General features: G+C 39.5%; 2 protein-coding genes across 4 annotated transcripts; one reads left to right on the forward strand and one right to left on the reverse strand.

The window, feature by feature from the left end:
* Nucleotides 1-1,049: 1,049 nt before the first annotated feature.
* LOC148049513 (cleavage and polyadenylation specificity factor subunit 7-like) lies at nt 1,050-18,999 on the reverse strand. 2 transcript variants are annotated; one of them, XM_087715061.1, is made up of 7 exons: nt 18,921-18,999; nt 18,415-18,519; nt 9,102-9,320; nt 8,311-8,414; nt 7,208-7,353; nt 4,337-4,680; nt 1,050-3,046 (listed from the first exon to the last, which is right to left on the reverse strand). In XM_087715061.1, exons 2-7 carry the CDS (start codon nt 18,466-18,468, stop codon nt 2,948-2,950), a joined length of 966 nt encoding a protein of 321 aa, XP_087571187.1. In that variant the 5' UTR covers nt 18,469-18,519; nt 18,921-18,999; the 3' UTR covers nt 1,050-2,947. The 2 variants fall into 2 exon arrangements, with proteins under 2 accessions (XP_087571187.1, XP_087571188.1); XM_087715062.1 differs by lacking the exon at nt 18,921-18,999.
* LOC148049514 (succinate dehydrogenase assembly factor 2, mitochondrial-like) lies at nt 18,673-23,945 on the forward strand. Of its 2 annotated transcripts, XM_087715070.1 has the most exons (5): nt 18,673-18,714; nt 18,996-19,299; nt 19,394-19,599; nt 20,886-20,995; nt 21,115-21,300. In XM_087715070.1, the coding sequence occupies exons 2-5, from the start codon at nt 19,279-19,281 to the stop codon at nt 21,219-21,221; spliced, it is 444 nt and encodes a 147-aa protein (XP_087571196.1). In that variant the 5' UTR covers nt 18,673-18,714; nt 18,996-19,278; the 3' UTR covers nt 21,222-21,300. The 2 variants fall into 2 exon arrangements, with proteins under 2 accessions (XP_087571196.1, XP_087571192.1); XM_087715066.1 differs by lacking the exons at nt 18,673-18,714; nt 21,115-21,300 and adding an exon at nt 23,470-23,945 and having other exon boundaries at nt 18,997-19,299.
* Nucleotides 23,946-24,004: the final 59 nt, after the last annotated feature.

Genomic DNA, 24,004 nt, shown 5'->3' on the forward strand with positions numbered 1-24,004 from the left:
CCATTGTATGTTGTGCCCACTGCAGTTGCAGAGTAGCTTTTAAAAGCAAACTCCATATAGAGCGAATTGCAATTGGCTAACGTGTCGCTGAGTTACGATCCCCCAGCTCCAGACAGTCACAACTGGCACCCTAGCTGCAACTGGGTTAAGGACCTCCTGGCTGTCACTAGAATCAAAGAATCATATGGCTGGAAAGAACCTTGGCGATCTAGTCCAACCCCTTCCCAAGGCAGGAGAACTACCTTTTGCCTACCTAATAGTATCTGTCCAGTATTAGCCACCTAAGTCTTGGATTCCCCTTTCAAAGGCTATGGAACCCACAACTGGAAGAACTTTTGTGTACAGACAACAACTCTGTTTTGCTTGAGTTCTGTTGTGGCCCATTTTTCCCCATCTAAAGCTATCTGACATAGTTAGTGGATGATGGAAACAAAAGCTGTCAGTGATAGTTGATTCATCAAGGAATATTTCTGTTAATTCCATTGGGTATTGCCAATTCCAGGCTTTCTGTGCAGAGGTTAATATTGCATGTATGTTGAGGATTTTGCCTCAGAAATATGCAAACACGATAACCACAATTTTATTGGCATTTATATTAGCTTGTCTATTACCCATTTATTGACAATTGTGGCATTTTTAACAAGATAGCAACTGTTGAGTCATAATGTGTAATGAGATACCATGTGAACAAAATTATATTCAGATATGCAAATATTACTCTGTATGCAGCAACTTTATTCCTGCTTGGCCAATTTTTGCCATCTATCTGGCACAGTTGTTGCTGTTCTAGGTTTTTTCAGGCAAGTATCAGATTTTTGTAAAGGAGATTTCACAGGCATTTTTTGCTTTTGGATTTAGATGCTGCTCTGTTCTCGAACCTAGGTAGGGGGATTTAAAAAATGACTTGGGAATAAGTGATGTATATTGTAATCAAATCATCTGTCCCTGTCTTAGTGGTCATGGGAGTTTTGCATTAGAGCTCCCATCATCCCTGACTATTTTGACTGATGATTCATAGACAGAAATAAATTTTCAGAGAAGCTTGTAAATGACAGGTATCCAAAGTTTTATTTTTCCTGGTATTTTAAACATACAGGACAGAGTTAAAGAAATTATTTACTGTACATCCTTTTGTTGCCACAATATTCCTGTGGCATTGCCTGGAACTACCACAAGGTGTCATTATATGCATATAGGTGCTACGCTCAATGCTATTGAAAATGAAGATTTTAGATACAGGTTTGATCTAATACACTATGTAGCTTTATGTCTTAGGACTTGTTTAGGGATTTGATCCAGGTTTCACAGATTCTTAAATCAACCAATATACAGATCCAAGAAGATAGTTTTACATTCTCAAACAGCTATGATTATGATACAAAAATCTGCACTTGGAATTTGCTGACACTTAAATGTGCAGACTTGTAGAAAGTATGTTGCCTATATATAAATCCATTTTGTGCTATCAGTATTGCTTCAAGTCTCACAAATGGAATAGCATTATAACCGTAAAATTAATTGTTTCTGTGAATCTAGTCTGACACTGGATTGAAGCTATAATTGGAATATTGCTAGGAAAACTCCCATTTCTCATTACTCTGAAGGTTAACTTTGAACATCCCCGCCACACCTGATGAGAATCTGTGATGTGTCTGCCATGTTAAAAAGCCCCCAAACTGATTCCACTGGCTTTTCCACTGGATTCTATAAATGTGACTGTCTTGTGGACAGGTTCTCTTGAGCTGGTTGCTACAAGCTAGTTGCTAGGATACATATTGTTACTTCAGTTCTACACATTCCTCCAAGTTCCTAACTTAAGGGAATAATTTAGTCCTCTGGGACACTACAAGGATTCTGCTTACTGCAGTAAACCAATCAATATCTTGACTGGCAGGTAAGGACATGGTATTGCAAGATCTTGACATTGCTTCATAAAACAAGTTTTCAGGATAGAGGAGCATTTTGCCTCGAATTTGTATGTGGTTTGCCTTCTGTTTATATACCAACCAAATTCTATTCAGACTTGTGATGACCACTTTATCATAGATTTGCTAGACATATTATTTGATTCATTTTAAGGATAATATTGTAGAGACAACTTTTATTTAAAATGTGTACTTTGCTACTGAACTTTGAGCACTGAACAGTAAATTCAGAGTAATTTATTGAAGGGTTGAATGTAGTGCATTTGAAAATGTTAGTGCTTACACATCTTTAAATACAACATCTCTTTAAAAGTGGCTATGTTACTTAAAACCTGATTTAGGTTTGTCCCCTAGCTACGTATATACATTAGAGAATGCCTACACATTCCAGAAGAGTAAGTACCTATGTCTATATATTATCAGTATATTGGATATTTTGGCACTGGAAAGTTCTGTGGTTGAAGTTTTAGATGTTGCTAATGTTTGTGCACAATAGATAAAAAAAGATGAAAAGGATGATTCTTTTGGAGGAATCAAACTCCAACAGTACAAGTTTGAGTACAAGCTCAAAAAAAGAAGAAGCTTGTCATTACATTAGAGCAAAAAATTGATGTAATTGAACAACATGAACCAAAGAAATACTAAAATACCACAATCGGTTGGAATGTCTGATTACAGGGCACCATATTATAAAAATTCAGAGGAAATAAAAATAAAATTGCATCTTTTTATGATTTGCAAATACTGCATTTTAAGGAGATTGAGAGACAATAAGTACATTTTTGTTAGGTAAGTTTATCTTTAGGAATGAAATTTAGAAGTTTTTTTGTTTTTATTCTTTCTAAGAGAACTCTGACATGGTTTATTATAAATTTAAATTAAAAATACATTTTTAGTTACATACACATTTCTCTTTTAAAACATTTTGTTGCTTATTTCCGTTGAATTGAACCCAGTTTCTCAATTTTCTACAGAAATATTACTTTGAATAGTGCAAATTTGAATAAAATTTCATGGATTTATTATAGCAGTGAGACCAAGCTATATGTGGTACTTGAAGCAATATTCTCTAAGATTTTCAGTACTTCAAATAATTTCAACATCTGCTTCAAAGAGGTATTCTATAAAATGACAAAAATGATTGTGTTAAGTGAGCATCAATGAACTACTGCCTAACTAGTGGCCATATAATTAAGATGTCAGACGAATACACACACACACACACACACACACAGACACACACACTAGCACAGTTAGAAGGCACCTTGGAGGTCTTCTAGTCCAACCCACTGCCTAGGCAGGAAACTATACCGTTTCAGACTAATGGCTATCCAACATCTTCTTAAAGACTTCTAGTGTTGGGGCATTCACAACTTCTGGAGGCAAGCTGTTCCACTGATTAATTGTTCTAACTGTCAGGAAATTTCTCCTCCTAAGTTGCTTCTCTCCTTGATTAGTTTCCACCCATTGCTTCTTGTTCTACCCTCAGGTGCCTTGGAGAATAGTTTGACTCCCTTTTCTTTGTGGCAACCCCTGAGATATTGGAACACTGCTATCATGTCTCCCCTAGTCCTTCTTTTCATTAAACTAGACATACCCAGTTCCTGCAACCGTTCTCATGTTTTAGTCTCCAGTCCCCTAATCATCTTTGTTGCTCTTCTCTGCACTTTTTCTAGAGTCTCCACATTTTTTCTACATTGTGGCGACCAAAACTGAATGCAGTATTCCAAGTGTGGCCTTACCAAGGCATTATAAAGTGGTATTAACACTTCACGTGATCTTGATTCTATCCCTCTGTTTATGTAGCCTAGAACTGTGTTGGCTTTTTTGGCAGCTGCTGCACACTGCTGGCTCACATTTAAATGGTTGTCCACAAGGACTCCAAGATCCCTCTCACAGTTACTACTATTGAGCAAGGTACCACCTATACTATACCTGTGCATTTCATTTTTCTTGCTTAAATGTAAAACCTTATTATTTTCACAATTGAATTTCATTTTATTAGATAGTGCCCAATGTTTAAGTTTGTCAAGATCCTTCTGTATCTTAAGCCTGTCTTCTGGAGTGTTGACTATTCCTGCCAGCTTGGTGTCATCTACAAATTCGATGAGTTCCCCATTTATTCCCTCATCCAAATCATTGATGAAGAGTATTGGGCCTAAAACAGAGCCTTGGGGTATTCCACTGCATACTTCCCTCCATGTAGATGCAGTTCCATTGAGGACTACACGTTGAGTGCGGTTGGTCAGCCAGTTACGAATCCATCTGGTGGTGATGCTGTCCAACCCACATTCTTCTACTTTATGTAGTAGTAGGTTATGGTCTACTTTATCAACTGGAAGCTGTAAATTCTAAGCTATAAATTGTGCATTTTATTTCTACAAAGCTCAGTAAAATATAAACAGACTTACCTTTACAAATCTCCCTTTTTCAATTGGTTTCACCCCAGTAATTGCAGTAACAATAAGAGGTGGCACAGATAAGTGGGGGGGAAGTCGAGGTGGGGGAGGCATGAGGTGCTGGTAATGGATACCGGGAGGGGGAGGGGGAACTCCAAAGCTTGAAGTAAGTGGTGGAGGGGGCGGTAGGGGTGGAGGGGGCAGCCCCATCAGAGGAAGCGCAGAGGGAGGACGGTTGAAGAAAGGTAAAACGGGAGGTTTCTCAATGCGTGGTGGTGGGATAGCATTCTCTGTTGGAGCTGCTCGGCCATCAAGAGAGTCTGAGGAATCCCTTGAGTGATCCATTGGAGGCAGGCCTGTTAGACATCACAAATAAGGAAAAATATTAAGCACATGAGTAATACAGGATTTTTGTTTCATATATCATAAACGTCCAATAAATATTAATTAGTCACATCACTGACAAAACAAAATAAAAGAAATAAAATCCAATTTTGTTCTAATTCCTGATTGCTTATATTATAAGGATAGAGTCTGCTCTTGCGCTCACATGGGGCTTAAACTAGAGAGATTCAGGCATCTGATTCAATGGAAACAGGCATTTTAAATTATTCCAGTACTGAAACTTGACCACTGACTAGGACAAATCACAAAAGCCGCAAAATGTAACAACAGTATAATTGCTAATGGATATGGAGCATTCCAGATATGACAACAATCTTCAGAGTTAAGCCCATGTAATTTGGAGGTTGGCAAGCGAGAGATTTTAATGAGCTTCAATTATATTTAAAAGTAATGAAGTCGCCTCCCTTCCCTAAAAAGTATTCCTATTTCTGCAAATGCAAATTAATTTGCTTCTAGTCTACAGAGTTCTGCTCAAGATTTTCAAATAGGAGGGAGACGGGGAATCCCCTGCAGGGTAAGGCTGAGGAATACAGTCAGTTCTTGGCGGACAAAATTGCTCGGTTTCGATCGGAACTGGACTCCACCCCTGCAGATCCAGCCGAGACACAGGGGAATAACTTGGTAGACCATCTCTGGGTTGAGTTTCAGGATGTTGCCTCCGGGGATGTGGACAAGGCTATGCGAGCTGTGAGTTCCTCCACCTGCATACTGGACCCGTGTCCCTCTTGGCTGACTGCCAACAGCAGAGAGGTGACACGAGGCTGGATCCAGGCGGTTGTTACCGCCTCTCTTCGGGAGGGACACCTCCCCACCGCGCTTAAGGCGGCGGTGGTGAGGCCCCTCCTGAAGAAACCGTCCTTGGATCCAGCAGTTCTTAACAACTATCGTCCAGTCTCCAACCTCCCCTTTCTGGGGAAGGTTGTTGAGAAGGTGGTGGCCTTACAGCTTCAGCGTACCTTGGAGGAAGCTAACTACCTTGACCCCTTCCAGTCTGGCTTCAGGCCGGGTTACAGCACTGAAACCGCTTTGGTCGCATTGACCGATGATCTCTGGAGAGCCAGAGATGGAGGCTATGCGTCCATCCTGGTTCTCCTTGACCTCTCAGCGGCTTTCGATACCATCGACCATGATATCCTTCTGCGACGACTGCGGGAGGTGGGGGTGGGCGGCACTGTTTTACAGTGGTTCTCCTCCTACCTCTCGGACAGGTCGCAGTCGGTGTTGGTGGGGAGGGAGAGATCGTCCCCGAGGCCCCTAACCTATGGGGTGCCGCAGGGTTCGGTTCTGTCCCCCCTGCTATTTAACATATACATGAAACCGCTGGGCGAGATCATTCGAAGGCACGGGATAAAATACCACCAGTATGCGGACGATACTCAGTTGTATCTGTCCGCCCCGTGCCAACTCAATGAAGCGGTGGACGTGATGAACCGGGGCCTTGAGGCTGTTAAAGACTGGATGAGAGCTAACAAACTGGTACTCAACCCGGAAAAGACCGAGTGGCTGTTGGGTTTTCCTCCCAAAAATTTGGCTAACGTTCCACCAATCAGGCTGGGGGGGCAAAATTTATTCCCCTCAGATAGGGTCCGCAACTTGGGAGTCCTCCTGGATTCACAGCTGAGTTTTGACCACCACTTGTCGGCTGTGACCAGGGGGGCATTTGCCCAGGTTCGCCTGGTGCGCCAGTTGCGGCCCTACCTGAACCGGGAGGCTCTCACAACAGTCACTCGAGCCCTTGTGATCTCTAGGCTGGAATACTGCAATGTGCTCTACATGGGGCTGCCCTTGAAGAGCATCCGGCGACTTCAGCTAGTCCAGAACGCGGCCGCGCGAGTGATCATGGGCGCACCACGGTTCGCCCATATAACACCAATCCTCCGTGAGCTGCGCTGGCTACCTGTTGATCGTCGGGTGCACTTCAAGGCCTTACTTACCACCTATAAAGCGCTCCATGGTAGTGGATCTGACTATTTGAGAGACCGCCTCCTGCCAATCACCTCCCTGCGTCCCATCAGATCGCACAGAGTAGGCCTCCTCCGAATTCCATCCGCCAGTCAGTGCCGACTGGCGACTACGCGGAGGAGAGCCTTCTCAGTTGCTGCTCCGACATTATGGAACACCCTCCCCGTGGAGATCCGTACCCTCACCACAGTCCAGGCCTTCCGCACAGCCCTTAAGAACTGGCTATCCCGTCAGGCCTGGGGATAGGATTACTCTCACCCCGCCCGAATGTTGAGTGAATGTTGTGTTTTTATGATCAATTTTCTTTTAATCACGACTCTTTTCTTTTAGTCTTGTCTTGCACTCCCTTCCCTTCACTGTTGTAAGCCGCCCTGAGTCCCCTCAGGGAAAAGGGCGGCATATAAATTTTCAATAAAATCCTAAAAAAAATCCTAAAAATCCTAAATAAACTAACCAATGCCTCCCTCTCTGCCTTGCTACCTATTCAGCTAGCATAGCATATCCAGCTAAACTTACGTTTTCGGGCTTGTGCCTTAAAGTGTGCAAGGTTTTGCCGGGTAGCCAACTTGACTTCTATTTTATCTCCATTTAGAATCATCCCTGGTAGCAGCTCTAGAAGTTTGTGGACTGAGTTCTCAGAAGCAACAACCACTTCTGCGTATCTGTTCAAAGAGCCACAGAAAAATCATTGGAAGACTATTAGAAATTCTTATAAGGTGTACCATCTAAACAAGGGCAAGGGAAGAATCATTTCTTGTACAATTGTAAATTCCCAGCTTTCCTCATATTTAACTATAATGAGTGAAAAGTGGGGTGGGGGGGAAGCAGCTTCCGTCCAAGGGCTTTGCCTCATCATCCCTGCACAATTCCATTTGACAGTATCTTCATTTCTTTCCATTGCCCACATTTTCTTAGTGCCAGAAGAGATAAACATTTTAGGTTAAATAACTTGACCCAATTTGTCTAGTTTTTTGTTTCCTCTTTTTTACTTGGCCATTCTTTCTCTTAGCTAATTTCAGACATGCATCTCCCCTTTCTATTCCTTTTCAGTCTGATATTCCTTTCACACTCCTGATCTCAGCAGTCTGCTTTTCCTGCAAACAAATTCTTCCTTTCCCCCCCTTCAGGAATCCTACACATAGCTGCAGGGTGAAGGAGTAGCAAAGACAGGTTTCTTAGAGGAGATACTCATAACACATATAATAGAAAAACAATTCATTAATTTAAAAAGGTGTTTGAAGCACCTTTTCTATCCATTTCAAGTCTGAAATATTTTGTATATCTCTGAAGCCTAATTTTACTTAATTTTTCAAATTAAGTTAATCAGTTCTTATTTCATTCTTTTCTTTATAATGGTCTTATCTTTGTCTGAAGTGTGGCCCTAGAATAGCATTCAAAACAAATGTAAATTTTACCAAAGTAAAATTTTTGTCAGGCAAGCATATTGGAAAACATTCAGCTTCTTTAAAAATAAAGCCACATTGAAAAAGCCAGAATGTTGTGTGCATATATTCATATATATGATGGGTCATAAAGTACTCCACATTACTCTGTAGTATCTTCCATAATGATTGCCCTTCATGTTTCAATCATTAACAGAGAAGCCCTGCATTGCTCACCCTTTAGACTGGCCATTAGCTCTGTTCTCAGCAAATTTCAGCTCCACAACATCATAAACACCTATAGAGCGGATTATTCTGGTCAATTGCTGGTCAGTTGTCCACTGTATATGAAGAGACATAAAACCACAGTATTTTATCTCAAACCTTTGTAAGATTTCTATTTCTTAATTAGTAAAACAATGCAATGTTGCAATTTTCCTTTGCTGAACTCTCATTACATTTCTTTAAGCTAGACTATATCCTCTTACTATATATATATTTACTTCAAAATAGGTTTTTTTTTCTTTTTGGGGGGAGGGATGGGGGAGAACACAGCAGCTGTAACTTAGAATAAGATTACCATATCTGAGTTGCAAAAGTCTAGGTGATACACAAAATACTCTTCCGCTGCCATCGAATAATCATCCAAATTTCTGTATCTTCAAAATAGCAATCTTAGTTTAAAAGGCAAAACCTCTAAACCAGCTACATTAATTTTTCATCAAATGTCCAAATTGATGCTAACAGAAAGATAACTATTTTTCTTCTCCGGTATACACCAACAGCGTATCTCTTATCTATTGTTAAAAAGAATCACTTGTACCAGAAGAAAATTATGTTTTGTAGCATCGAGTAAATGCTTCAACCAATCAGTGCCTCTAAGGCTGTTATAGATAATTTATACCAAATCAAAGTGAACATATGACAAAAGCACATAATGCACCTTTTCTCTGAAATTATCAATGAGGATTTTGTAAAAAGTCAACTTACTATACTATTTATTTCCTGTACTAATTTAGAATACTTACCCAAGAAAAGGTGCCCACATAAACAGCAGCCCTTTTATTGCGCAGTCCACTGTATGTATTCAAAATAGCAGGTGATTTGCTGTTTGATTTAGGAGATTGTTCTTGGCGGCTTTCAACTGGTGGCTCAGAGCTGCTAGTGCAACTTTCAGAAGGTTGTGAGCTGGCAGCTAGCACGTCATCATATAGATCCATCTGGTCAGTATTACTAAATTCAGAGTCCTAGAAATAGGAAGATACCACTTAGCATCTTCAGGCCTAGAGCTTTTAAATCTTTTATTATATTTGTAAAATACACATATATCATCTCCTGAAGGGCTATACAGCTTACAGTAAAACTGACTTCTCCGATCTTTCTTCCTAAAAAACTAAGGAAAAAGTCCAGTGGGATGGATTTATTTAATATACTGAAATGGCATACAAAATTCATCTACTTTTGAGTTAGTGCCATCACTGCCAATTTATTTTCAAATGTCTATGACTGAACATGGGCAAGAATAAATAATGGGGATGACCTTGTGGCAATAAGGACAACAAAATGTCAGTATTTCTCTGCCCTTATTGCTTTCATGAAAGGTTGTCCAGCAGCCCTTCTAAGGATGGTGCGATCACTGCTAGGGAGTGGCACACTATTAGATCCTCTGCAGGGCTGCTGTGAGGAATATATGATTATTTGGCAAATAAAAGAATATCAGATCTAGACTGAATGAATTCCAACTGGGCACATCTGGCCAAGTACCAGGGGTCTTGTGTTATGACCTAGGATGTATTTGAGTTGGAGTTTTGAGGTTCCCTATGTATTTCCTTCAGCAACTTGTTTTCTGGAGTTGGGCCCATTCAGTGATGTTAGTCTCCTTGAGGGAGGTGATGGTGTGTCTCCTTCTCATAGTTGAAACCAACTGTTTTAGACAATTATCATATCCTATCTCCAACCCCGTTAAGATGGTTGTCCTGCAGTTATAAAAGACCTTGAGGGAAATGGATTATCTAAACACATTTCAGTCATGTTTTAGGCCAGGATTCAGTATTGAGAGTTTTGGTCATACTTGATGATGACCTGATGTGGAGGTAGGATGGGAGAGTACATCCATCTTGTGCTTTTTGATTTTTTGCTACTGTCGACCACAGTATTCTTCTGAACCAACTCCAAGAGCTAGGAATTAGGGATGCAACAGGGCCCTAAACTCTCTTGCCTCTTGTTCAACATCTACAGGATCTGATATCATCAGCTAATCATATTCCGTTAGATCTTTCAACGTCAAGGGCAGCCAAGTAAGGATGTTCAAGTACCTGAAGGCAGGTTTAGCTGAGGAGGAACCAACTCTCTCTCACCATGATTAAAAAGTGGCTGTGGTTACCTTGACACCTAAGTTCAAGGATTTTGCACTTTCCCATTCAAAGTAGGGAGCAACCTGTGAGTTTTCTTAGACTCAACTCCTACTCAGAGGAGGCAGAAATTATGGCCTTCACACAACTTCATCTGGTGCACTTACAGTATGCCCTTTTCTGAATTTGATGACATCCTAGACACTTGACCCACGGCCCCATGTCATCTCATAGCCTGACTGCTGCAATGCTGGTCTCCATGGGGCTGTCATTAGAGGTTGCTTAGAAGCCTCAACTTGTACAGTGACATGTTCAATAATGGGCTTCATAATCTACACATGTTGCCAGTGTTTTCAGGTAAAATTCATGGTGCTGGTTATCAGCCATAAAGCCTACAGAGCTTTTAGGTCTAGTTATTTATGGTTTTTGCCTGGCTGAGTGTATGCGCTCCAAGTCCCCTTGATTAAACAATGTCATATTCTGGAACCCAGGAATTGTTCCTTCTCTGTATCAGCTCCTGTCCTTTGGCATGAAGTTGTTCAGAGATTGGGATGGCTCCCCATTACTGTATTTCAAAAGGACTGGAAATGCTAGCTGTTCTCCTTAGCTTTGGGGTAGGCTGTTGCCTGTATTAATGTATTGTATAGATTACCAGTTTATAACTATTTTGTAAATCTTTTTAGGGATTGTTGTATCTTTAGTTACTATTTTTATATTCTTTATTTTTGAGCAATCCAGAATTGGTTGGAATTTGCTGGCGTTGAAACTGAACAAATTTTGAACTAATAAATTACACAGTCGTTAGAGAGAAATAATATAATACAAATCCTCTAAAATGGTATTAATTTCTCAGAACATGATTAAAAATTAACATTTAAAAATACATCTCAATAATGTGTGGGTGCATATTGATTATTCTGTTTCATTCTCTTACCAGACTTCCACAATTTAGTTAAAGATCAATTGATTAATCTTACTTTGTTAACAATAACCCTAATTGTCATTATTAGCTGTGGTAGGATTTTAATTTTGAGTAAGTTGGGACTGAACTAAGTATAACTGAAAATGTCATATTGTTGTATCAGTTCTCATAGTGCTAGCATCATATTTCACACATAGAACAGGGCCATGTTATTTGCAGCTCTGCCTCTTCCTGAGGGTACTTGTCTATGGTAGTAGTTTATATGATGTATATGTATCCAGGTTCCTTCCCTTAAATATTGCCACCTGATAGAAAATGTGACCTTTTATGATGGCTGTCCCAATCCTTTACAACACACCTGAGGGATCGCTACCCTTTTACTCTTTGGCAGGGTGGGATGACCTGGGTCTTCTCCCAAGCACTGGCCCAGGATGGGGGCTGAGCTGGAAGATTGTTTGTCTGGATTGGGGGGGGGGGGAGAGGAGAAGGGTACCTGTTTTTCTTTTTGTTCTTATGGATTGTTGTGAGTAACAAATAAATATGCAACATTTCAGCTATATACATCGAGATGGAACACTCATATTATTCCCTTTTGCTATAGGGAATACTATTCTCTCTCTCTCATACACACACACAAGAATATGGTCTTCGCTTAGTATCCCTAATTTCCATTGCTAAGCAAAGTGAAACATCACATGACCACTCTGATTAGCAATGGCAGTTCTGGTAATCATGGTTGCAGTCATTAGACAAGAACCATGCCAATGATAGGGACTTTGCCCTTCCGGTTTGCTGCATTCATTTCTGCATTAATGCCCACCAGCCGCCTATCATCACCGTCTCTGTTCTTTTGGTCAAGTTGCACACTACAACCTGGATCCATTTCTTCCTACACCTGCTAAGGCGGAGTGCAGCGCAACTAAGGTATGCAGGGCAGGTAAAAGTGTAGAGATAGGAGATAGGTAGATGGAGGGAGGAGATGGAGTACATGTTAGTCATAAATGTGGGTGGGCTGCCAAGCACTCGAATTTTGATTGTATTAATTGTGGGGGTGTTGCAATGTCTGTAACTTCAAGGACCTGGTTGTTACTAACATTTGTTCAGTGCTCTTATCATTTGAGTAGTTGTCAAGTGAGGACTATCAGTAAGAAGTAGTAAACCAAAGAAATTAAATAAGTCGAGGTGGGGTTGGGGAAATGCCACTAAACCTATATAACGCCAACACTGTTTCATCTTCCTCTCCATTATTTTTTCTTAAACTTGCAACTCAGTTCTGCTTTAGCATAAATTTTGTTTCATGCATTAATCTCTGTTCTTAAAACTTCTCATCTCTATCAGCATTCAATAAACTCCATTCAAATATGCCTTTCTCAATCTTCACTTTCTTCTTCCATTTGCTGTGATTGGATTCTTATTTATCCTTGCTGTATGAACACATTAAATATTACCTTAAAGATATTGTCATTTCTTTATTGAATATTAAGATTCTCAAGACATTTCAATATTTGCTTTTTAGCACTTAATGGCTACCAGGCAGCCTTAACAGTTGCTTTATCTTTTCAAGCTCATGATGTTTTTTAAAAAAAATCTTACTCCCAATATCACTTGTTACTCCTCATGGCCTTTTCAAGGTAGCTGTGTATTCTTATTTTACTTACAGTCACAAACCCAGGATTCATACAGTTGCTACTTGCCTGCTTAATGACTCTGTATTTTGCCATATTTAATGGAATGTAAAAAGTAAATAAAGCCATTATATACTATTGATGAACCAAAAGCCATGATTCTATATAATCTCTTAGCAAAAACATGAGTTCTGTGTGGCACAATATCTAACATAAATATACAGCATTTTAAATTTTGAACTTGTATCTTTTTATAATCTTTATAAAGTTTATCTATTCATTCATTCATTTTCTATAGCCACCCACCACAATCAATGACTGAACAGTTTACAATTCCAAAAGTATAAAACAATAAACATCATGCAAAATAAATATACATAGGAGCTGAGACCTGGCCAGTTAACAGTGAAGGCAAGAAAGGGGGGGGCTTAATATTTTCTATTCTGTGCCCCAGATGTGGGAACTGAACCAAATTTTTAAAGCCTTTCAAAAGGGCACTAGGGCTGCGATCATTCTAATCTCCAAGGAAAGAATATTCTACAGATTATGGGCTACTGCAGAAAGGCTTGCCTTCTAGTCTGTGCTCATCGACACTCCTTGGCAGACATGCAACATGCCCAATGTGCTCGATCGAATTGGACAGGTAGACTCTTGGAAAAAGGCACAGTCCCAAGCCATATACCGGTAGGTCTTTAAAGGCGACAACCAGCACCTTGAATTGCATCTGGAAGCACACCAGTAACTAATGCAGCTCATGAAGGAGTCCTGCATATTTGGCATCATTTACCACATGCATTCTATACCATCTGTAGTTCTATATCTTTTTCCCTTTCAAAAATTAAATAGGTAAGAATGCATCCAGAGTATTGCTTTCGCAAATGGGCAAGCTTTTATTTGTGGAAAAGAAGGCACAGAGTTCCACTGGATAAAAGGATGAGAAAATATCCTACTTCTTCAAGAAAGTACAGGTAAAACTCAAAAAATTAGAATATCGTGCAAAAGTTCATTTATTTCAGTAATGCAACTTAAAAGGTAAAACTAATATATGAGATAGACTCATTACATGCAAAGAAAGATAGTTCAAGCTGTGATTCGTCATAATTGTGATGATTATGGCTTACAGCTCATTAAAACCCCAATTTTTTGAGTTTTGCCTTTATTTGAGGGGAAAAATAGTAAAAACTGCCCTTTCTCTTTCCTATGTGAATATTTTATGCTTCTGCTGATAGGAAATCTGAATCCAAGCCATGGCATATGTTCCCTTACATTTACAATGAAAAGGGGATGTTAGCATTCTCAGAATATTTTTTCCTTGAACCTCCGAACTTCTGTTCTTTGAATATTTTGAAGAAACAATTTGCTGAAATGCAAAAGTATTTGGCTGATGAAGACATCTGACTTAAGTGCAAAACATTTAGAAAGTTTAGTGAATTATCTCTACAAGACCTAAGTTCTTTAAATTTACTTGTAACTCATGATTGTGGTCACTTGTTGTAACTTATCTTGCCATTCAGAAAATGTACTGTGTCTTACTTAAAACATAGAGATGCCCTCAACTCGAGAGTTTCCAGAGTTGAAATTTGAAAAATAATGATATTGTAAAGCAGTCTGCTTAGACCATGGAAATGATTCTACCACTAGATTATTTAAAAAAATGCATGGAATCTTTACTCTAATCATTTAATATTAGATTGTACCTGTGTAATAGCAATATTAAAACTAAAGCATATGGAAATTGGGAGATTGAGATTGAAGAGAAAAAGACCAGGACTCACAAAACAATATATGCAAAACTATATTACAAGCACACAGAATAAATAATTGATGTAGTAATCAATGTAATCATGTAGTAGTAAAACACTCATTTGCCCATTTATAGGAAGAGCAGTATTGCAATGCTTCAATTTCCAGATTTTCATAGCTTCTCATTTCTTTGCTCGGAGACAACTAAGTTTTCTGTTTATGGGGACCTAGGGCTAAAACTCAAAGCTCCTTTAAGTCAGGTTCACAGGCAATGACAAGTTCACGTCATTCTTGAAAACAGTCCATTTTCCTAGTGGTGATATGGATATGGCTCAACATTCCTTTTTTCCAGGGTACTATTTTCAATGTTCCAACCTATACTGTCACCCAAATTAAATCCTGATGGTTTCTTATCTAAATATCAATCTGATCTGACCTTGTTTAATTTTGTTGGAAGTAGCCAATATTTGTTGGACACTGCCACTTGCTGTAGACAGTTTAATCTTAGCTTATAGGTCAAAATCCATTCAACAAATCATAATAACAAATGATCTATCACAAAAGCAACCAAAATCCTTTGAGGATTTATCTGTATTCCTGTTGATGTTCACAAATGCAAACATATAAGTTCCTATGATGTGTATATCAAGTAACACAAATTATAGACAAATGCAAATCCATATATCCACTACTTTTTAAATCAGTCTTATAGAGGAACCCAAAGATGCACATATGGAAATATATACTGTAGCTTCAAAATGCTGCTTTTCTCCCTCAAAAAAATAAACTAAGACAAATAGATAATTACATTTTAGCAATGAAATGGATGAGTGAATGCATAAGTAAAACAATATATATATAATGTAGGACTCCAAAAATCACAGAACACTTTTGAAGTAATACTTATTTCCTTTGTTTTTCCTCTCCAACTTCAAGATTTAGAGAAAAAAAAAGCATACAAGTAATTCTATATCAGAGAATAAATCCAATTAAAACCTGCCTGGAACAGAAGACTTCCATAAATAAATTGATTGTAAAGAACAAATAATTGTAAATTCAGAACACTATGATAATATGAAAGACATAATGGACAATAATTAATCATTGATGTAATCCTCTCAGGCATCTATTTAACTTAGAGATGTAAATATAAAGAATTAACATATGCATAGGCGAAAGAATGGCATGCATTGTTTCCTGACTGTTGTAATCCAACTTTAAAAACAAACACAAGAAAACATGTCTTATTATGTCTTAATATCACTTCTTGGATCTTTGGAACACCATATAATAATTAGTACAGCAGATTTTGTAGCATGCCATGAAAACTTCTTATACTACAAACCTCCCAGTACGCTGGAAAAATTACCGACCAGAATGAAAGTGTAAACAATTCTAACTTGAGGCTACAACATGGACAGTGTCTTTGGCATTTTTGTGGCTCCAGAAAGGAAGTTTCAAACTGATTTCCAGATAATGAATTTTAATTATTCAAAAAGGTTGCTGACTGTACCTCAGATACAGATATCCAGAAGCTATCCATCCTGATTTTTTGTGGGTTGCTGCTACTAAGTAAAGTGCAAGACTACCTAGGAGATATAAAGTTGCTTTGCTCTAGAATACAAATCAGAGGCACATTACTTAATAGTGGTAATTGACCTACATCTCAACTCAAATACCAAGCAAACATCTCTGAATCCTGTTACAAGAAGTTATTTGATTTAAAAAAATGCAAGTATGAACCCAGAACCTTAAACTTTTAACATTTCTAAGAACTTTGCTTAAATTATTAACCTGTTCCTTCTAATACTATCTATAGTAACAGGCACTCTCCAGAGTTTTAGAAACAAGTCTAAGTAATTCTACCAGGAGATATAAGCAATAGAACATGGCATCTTCTGCTTGTATATCATGAGACATACCAATGATCTGAGGTGCTTCCAAAACTAAATGATAGTGTTTGTTAGTACTAAGCAATTTTTAATGACAGATTGGTTCCAAATCTTTTGCCTGCCAAATTATTATTGCTCTGCTGACTTCCCAATGTTTTATTTAAAATAATGTATAACTTTGCAACATGCTTGCACAGATTCAAATTAAACAGGAATGACAAAGACTGATCTCCCCTCTTTCAAAGTTTAAAGCAATATACTTTTTATTAAATAGATTATAAGGTGTCTCCTGTCTTTTAATTTATTCTTCCTTTATATTTCATATACTCAAAATGACCTATAATTATAGCAGCTTGTAAAACTCTGTTTTCCTTTTGCTGATGATAAAAGGAGTCTGGATTAAATGGCATGATTGATGGTTTGTCACTGTTTTATTTAGCTTTATTTTGTTGCTATATCAGTATGGCATCAGTAGTGAGATAAGAGTACAGTCCTCAAGTTACAACCATTCATTTAGCAACTGCTGAAAATTACAACAGCACTGAAAAAAGTGATGATGACATTTGGCATTGCATCACATGATCACATTCGACCACTGTATCAGAATGTATTTATGTTAGTTGTAGCATCCTGGGATCATGTGACTGCCATTTGCAACCTTCCCAATCAGCTTCCAGCAAGCAAAGTCAATTTGGAAACTTAGTTTCGCTTAAGAATTGCATGATTCACTTAGCTGCAGTGATTTCTTTAACCAGGGCAAAATAGGTTATAAAATCAGGCACAACTCACTTAGCAACCACCTTGCTTAGCAACAGAAATTCTGATCTCAAGTGTGGTCATAAGTTGAGGACTGCCTATACTGCTTAACCTATATTGACATAAACTGGTGAAACTGCAACAGAATTACAGAGTTGGAAGGGACCTTGGAGATCTTCTAGTCCAACCTCCTCTGCTCAAGCAGAAGACCCTATACCATTTCAAACAAGTGATAGTCCAATCTCTTCTTAAAAACTTCCAGTGATGGAGCACCCACAACTACTGAAGGCAAGCTGTTTACTGATTAATTGTTCTAACTCTCAGGAAATTTCCCCTTATTTCTAGGTTGGTTCTCTCCTGGTTTAGTTTCCATCCATTGCTTCTTGTCCTGCCTTCAGGTCTTTGGAGAATAAGTTGCTCTCCTCTTCTTTGTGGCAGCACCTTAGATATCGGAAAACTGCTATCATGCCACCCTTAATTCTTCTTTTCATTAAACTAGACATACCCAAATCCTGCACCCCTTCTTCATATGCAACATCCAAGTCTAAAACAAAACAAAGATCCAACGCCATTTAATAGATACAATCTCACAAAAAGGAAAAGCACACTCAAATACAAACTAAGCTAATTGCAATACTTTTGTGTAAATTTGTCACTGCAGATGACATGTTGCTTTGTTTTCAGTTCCCACTAAAAAGAAAAGTTTAACATGCACAAATTGGCTTTTCTATTGAAAAAAGAAAAGTGTTTCTTCCAAACTGCACTGTTCTTCCTTGCAGATTAAAAGAAAACTTTTTTTGAAACCAACTGGCAAGCACTGCATGAAAAGTTTGTCTCAACTGGAATTGCAAATGAAATTTAACAACCATTACCTGGCATTAAATCCTCTTCAGAGTTAAAATCTCTTTGGGGAAAAAAATCAGTTCGGTTAAATCAGCCACGGTTGCCCCCAAATACATAACGAGGTGAAGCTTCAATAAGATCTGATCGCATTTTTGTGCCCCTTTGCCCTTCTTTTCCTTCTCTCCCAATGAGGCCGCATCAACACTTACCTGGTTAAACTCCTCGTCGGCGTAGATATCAATGAGGTCTACTCCTTCCGACATAGTTTCAGGAGCGCCACGGAGAGAATCGGGGGGAGGGGGGGAAGAGCGGCACTGCAGGTCAAAGTAAAGAACCGGGTTAACGCGGACCACACGGATAACCTTTCTGGCGCGGCTACGAACCGGGCCCGGCCCACCTCCTCCTCCTCCGGCAGCAAGGCGGGCCTAGGACCGCAAAGCAACCCCGCCCCCCTTCACTCTGCGCGCATCTGAGGGCTCCGCAGGAGGAGGAGGTCGGGGAGCAAAAAGGTGGGAAATGGAGAATCCCCCACCCACCCACCCACGTCGGCGCCATAACTGCGGCCGCTCGCTCGCGGCAGCCATCGCCTCCCGCTTTCCCGCGCTGGGAAGAGAGCCCGCCCTTTCTCCCCCTTCCCCTTGCTCCCCGAAGGGTCGCCACCGCACAGTCGGCGAAAAACCTCATTTCTCCCCAATGTTAGGCGGCCCCGTTATACCGCGTAAAGGCCCACAATCCCAAGCAGGCCCAAAACGCGCGCGAACCTCTCTCTCTCTCTCTCACTCCACCACAGTAAGGGCCTCCTCCGCCCCTCCTCTTCCGGCTGGCCGAGTCCCGCCTGTTCCGGTCTTCTAATGCTTCTACGCGCAAGAAAGCAGCGAAGCCCAAAACTTCCTATTTGGCTCCCTTCCCGGCGGCGTTCCACGGGTGGCCGTTTTCGAACGGGACCGGATTAAGACGCACGCGCGAACGAGCTTTCTATGGCTAGCTGAGGAAAGCAAGCGCACTCTGGTTCGCGTTACCTTGTTCGTCTATGGTCGAGAGCGAATGATAGAGTAGCTCGGGGAGGAAGCAGGATGGCGGCTCTAATGATTCGGGTGAGTGTGGGAGGCGGACCGGAAGGACCGAGGAAGGGTCGTTATTTCTGAAGGACGGTCGCTCGCATCTCTCTCTTTCTCTCTCTCCTCGCAGCGCGTCTTGCTGCTGCCCGGCTGCCTCTCCCGCTCGCCCAAGTATGGCTATCGCGGGGATTCTCCGTCTGACTCCGGGAAGGACCTGCTGGAGATCCCGCTCCCTCCCTGGCAGCCTCGGCCGCACGAGCCCCTGGCGAACAAGCGCGCCAGGCTCTTATACGAGAGCCGCAAGAGAGGCATGTTGGAGAACTGCCTGCTGCTCAGGTAGGCGAGTTTGCCTCTCTCCTTCCCAGCCAGCGTACAGGTAGTCCTCGAACGGCACTGAAAAAAGTGACATGACCGTTTTTCACACTTACCGCCTTTAAGGCAGCACCATGGTCAGTGATCGAAATTCAGATGCTTGGCGGGTGGTTCATACTTACCACAGTTGCTGTGTCCCAAGGTCATGGGATCCCCTTTTGGCAAGCAAAATCAGTGGGGATGCCAAATTCACTTAACAACTGTTGGACTAACTTAACAATTGCAGTAATTCACTTAATAACTGTGGCAAGAAAGGTCGTAAAATGGGGCATAATTAACAACAGACATTTTGAGCTCAATTGTGGTCATAAATTGAGGATTATCTGTACTTAGAATTGCTAGTCTAGGGTTCCATTATTTTAATTTTTACTACTGTATTATTTAGCTGAGACCCTTTTGGGACAAGCTAAATGCTAATAATACAGTAACCATGTTTGAATATTGTACTAAGCATCACTCTTCATAAATTTTACTGGGACTCCTGCTCTGAGATATTCAGCAGAGCATGGAGCAGCATTTAACAAATCTTGAAAAGCGATAGCAGGGTCTGATGTGGTTAATATTTGGATGGAAGACCACCAGGAAATAGCAGAACTGTAAACAAGAATAGGAAGTAAATGCCACAATGGCATATGCATATTGCTTCTATATGGACATAGGTTAGCAATCAAGTTCAACTTGAGAAGATTTTCATTATTTTATTTTATTTTATTTCCTGACAAGGCTAGAGTTTTTCTTACCAAGTTTTGTTTCATCAAGTTTACTGTGGGAACTCCCTAAATCCTACCTGTGGAGGACTAGTCCTGTAAAGCAATCTAAACTAGTAGCCATTACCATATATTTTCCCTGTAAGATATTGTATTAAATATGTGCTGTCTGACATAATCTGTTATTTTGTCTCCCCAGTCAACACAGAAGCATGCATTGTGCACAAAGACATCCTTAGTACAGATGTTTTTGTTGTGAGCGTAGATGCCTCTGCAAATTGAATATTACTTGGGTATCTTCAGATGAGGTAGAATTGTTTCCTGCCTCTTTGGATTATAATGGACAGATAGAGTTAATTAGAATCTACTAAGAGAGATAAGAGAAGATTATCTATTCTTCTAGGAACATTCAGGTTTTATTCCTGTTGGTATGTTTGAGGTGTGTTTTTTATTCTTTTTTCATTTTGTGTGTTTTAGCTTTGTTTGAGCTTAGCACTTTTAAGTGTTTTGGCATTTTACAGTACTCTTAATTGTTTTTAATAGTTTATTTGCCAAAGAGAATCTGAATCAAATGAATGAACAACAACTGGACCTTTATGACCGCCTAATAAATGAGCCAAGCAATGATTGGGACATATACTCCTGGGCAACAGGTAATGTGTGTTTTGGAGCCAGCAGACTACAGTTCTCAACATATTTCTAATCTCACAATAGTGAGAAAAGCAATATAGGTGATATTTGAGTCTCTGTTTTTATCTTTATTCCAATTCAGGGATTTGTAGACAGACCTTTAAAAACTATAAAAGATATGCATGGGCCTTGAAATTTTATGGAAATTTGAAATACAATATTACCTTGGAGCAGGAATACATACAGTAAAATGATTAAGAACACCATTTGCTATTTTGACTAAGAGACACTACAATCCTATTAAAAAGTACAATTATGGAAATAGTTTGTGAGTCCATTAAAACTATTCATATTATTTACAATTTTATGTGATCTACAATATTAACTTCAGGATTATAGATAGAACTGAAATGCTCACAGATGTTTATCTTTGTAAGGTGCACTGGGTTTATTTAGAGCTTTTTCCAGGTTAAGAAGTCTAGGAATGTAACTAAAAGATTCCTTATGCTTAAAAGTATATCTGCTAAAATGAAAAAACTTGGTAAGAGCACAGTTAATTTGCTTTACTAAATTTAGTAATATTATTCCTAGCATAACTGAATCACAATCCAGTTTTATATATGTTAAGTAACCAATATTTTATTCAGTGAGACTTAGTTCCCAAAAGACATACAGGTGAAACTCGAAAAATTAGAACATCGTGCAAAAGTTTATTTATTTCAGGAATGCAACTTAAAAGGTGAAACTAATATATGAGATAGACTCATTACATGAAAAGCAAGATAGTTCAAGCCATGATATGTCATAATTGTGATGATTATGGCTTACAGCTCATGAAAACCCCAAATCCACAATCTCAGAAAATTAGAATATTACATGCAATCAATAAAACAAGGATTGTACATAGAACAATATTGGACCTCTGAAAAGTATAAGCATGCATATGTACTCAGTACTTGGTTTGGGCCCCTTTTGCAGCAATTACTGCCTCAATGTGGCGTGGCATGGAAGCTATCAGCCTGTGGCACTGCTGAGGTGTTATGGAGGACCAGGATGCTTCAATAGCGGCCTTCAGCTCTTCTGCATTGTTCGGTCTCATGTCTCTCATCTTTCTCTTGGCAATGCCCCACAGATTCTCTATGGGGTTCAGGTCAGGCAAGTTTGCTGGCCAATCAAGCGCAGTAATCCTACGGTCATTGAACTAGGTTTTGGTGCTTTTGGCAGTGTGGGCAGGTGCCAAGTCCTGCTGGAAAATGAAGTCAGCATCCCCATAAAGCTCGTCTGCGGAAGAAAGCATGAAGTGCTCCAAAATCTCCTGGTAGACGGCTGAGTTGACCCTGGACTTAATGAAGCACAGTGGACCAACACCAGCAGATGACATGGCTCCCCAAATCAAAACAGACTATGGAAACTTCACACTGGACTTCAAGCATCTTGCAGTGTGTGCCTCTCCATTCTTCCTCCATACTCTGGGTACTTGGTTTCCAAATGAGATGCAAAAGTTGCTCTCATCAGAAAAAAGGACTTTGGACCACTGAGCAACAGACCAGATCTGTTTTTCTTTAGCCCAGGTAAGGCGCTTCTGACGTTGTTTGTTGTTCAGGAGCAGCTTGACAAGGAATGCGACATTTGAAACCCATGTCCAGGATCCGTCTGTGTGTGGGGGCTCTTGATGCATTGACTCCAGCCTCAGTCTACTCCTTGTGAAAGTCCCCAACACTTTTGAATGGCTTTTTCCTGACAATCCTCCAGGCTGCGGTCATCCCTGCTGCTTGTGCACCTTTTTCTTCCACACTTTTCCCTTCCACATAACTTTCTATTAATGTGCTTTGATACAGCACTTTGGGAACACTCAACTTCTTTTGCAATTACCTTTTGAGGCTTTCCCTCCTTATGGAGGGTGTCAATGATGGTTTTCTGCACAACTGTCAGGTCAGCAGTCTTTCCCATGATTGTGATTCCTACTGAACCAGAGTTAGAAACCTTTTAAAGGCTCAGAAACCCTTTGCATGTGTTATGGCTTAATTAGCTGATTAGAGTGGGACAATTTGAGCCCAGAAAATTGCACCTTTGCACAATATTCTAATTTTCTGAGATTGTGTATTTGGGGTTTTCATGAGCTGTAAGCCATAATCATCACAATTATGACAAATCATGGCTTGAACTATCTTGCTTTGCATGTAATGAGTCTATCTCATATATTAGTTTCACCTTTTAAGTTGCATTCCTGAAATAAATGAACTTTTGCACGATATTCTAATTTTTCAAGTTTCACCTATACACAGGATTGAAGTGCATGATTATTATAAGATTTGCAGTGAAGGTATTCAGAAGATGAAAGTAATATTCTTTAGAAAGCCCTAAAATGGTTATTAGCTGATGTTTCATTTTTTATATTTAGCAAACTAATGCAACCTGTTATCTGAAACTTGATTGAAATTTGGAAAAAAATGATTGGATCTGTGGAAAATCTCACTCTTTTTTTCTTCTTCTCAAGAAACAAAGCCTGCTCCAGAAATCTTTGAGAATGAAATCCTACAGATGCTAAGAGAGTTTACTAAAAACAAGCACAGAGAGAAGAGACTACGACAACCAGATCTCGAATATCTTGCTGAAAGCTCCCACTGATCTTGTGTGCATTTCCATAAATGCCCAGTTTAGAGAATCCTTTAAAATGTAGAATCATATTTGTGCTTCGTGGGCTCCTCTTAAACTATGATATACCTAATCTGTGAATTTTCATATAAGCAGCTATTTTTTTCCTGTATTGTACTGCTCTGAAATAAAGCTGTTTTTTCTTCTCAAAAGAAGGGCTGAAACACAGATTGGGTAGTAGTGATGAGATCACTACTGCACTTTAGAAATGTATTTTATTTATTAAATTTTTAAACCATTGTAGTCATGCAGATCTTGGCAATTTAACAGAAGTTGAAATAATTGTAATATATATTTTTTAAATTATTTAAACTGTAACATATATATTTGTGTGTGTTTTTGTGGGTGTAATTTCTAAGGCACAATTTTAACTACTG

Source organism: Thamnophis sirtalis, unplaced genomic scaffold, assembly GCF_051295495.1.
Source record: "Thamnophis sirtalis isolate CommonGarterSnake01/CBP01778 unplaced genomic scaffold, rThaSir2_p1.2 scaffold_1, whole genome shotgun sequence".
NCBI lineage: Eukaryota > Metazoa > Chordata > Lepidosauria > Squamata > Natricidae > Thamnophis > Thamnophis sirtalis.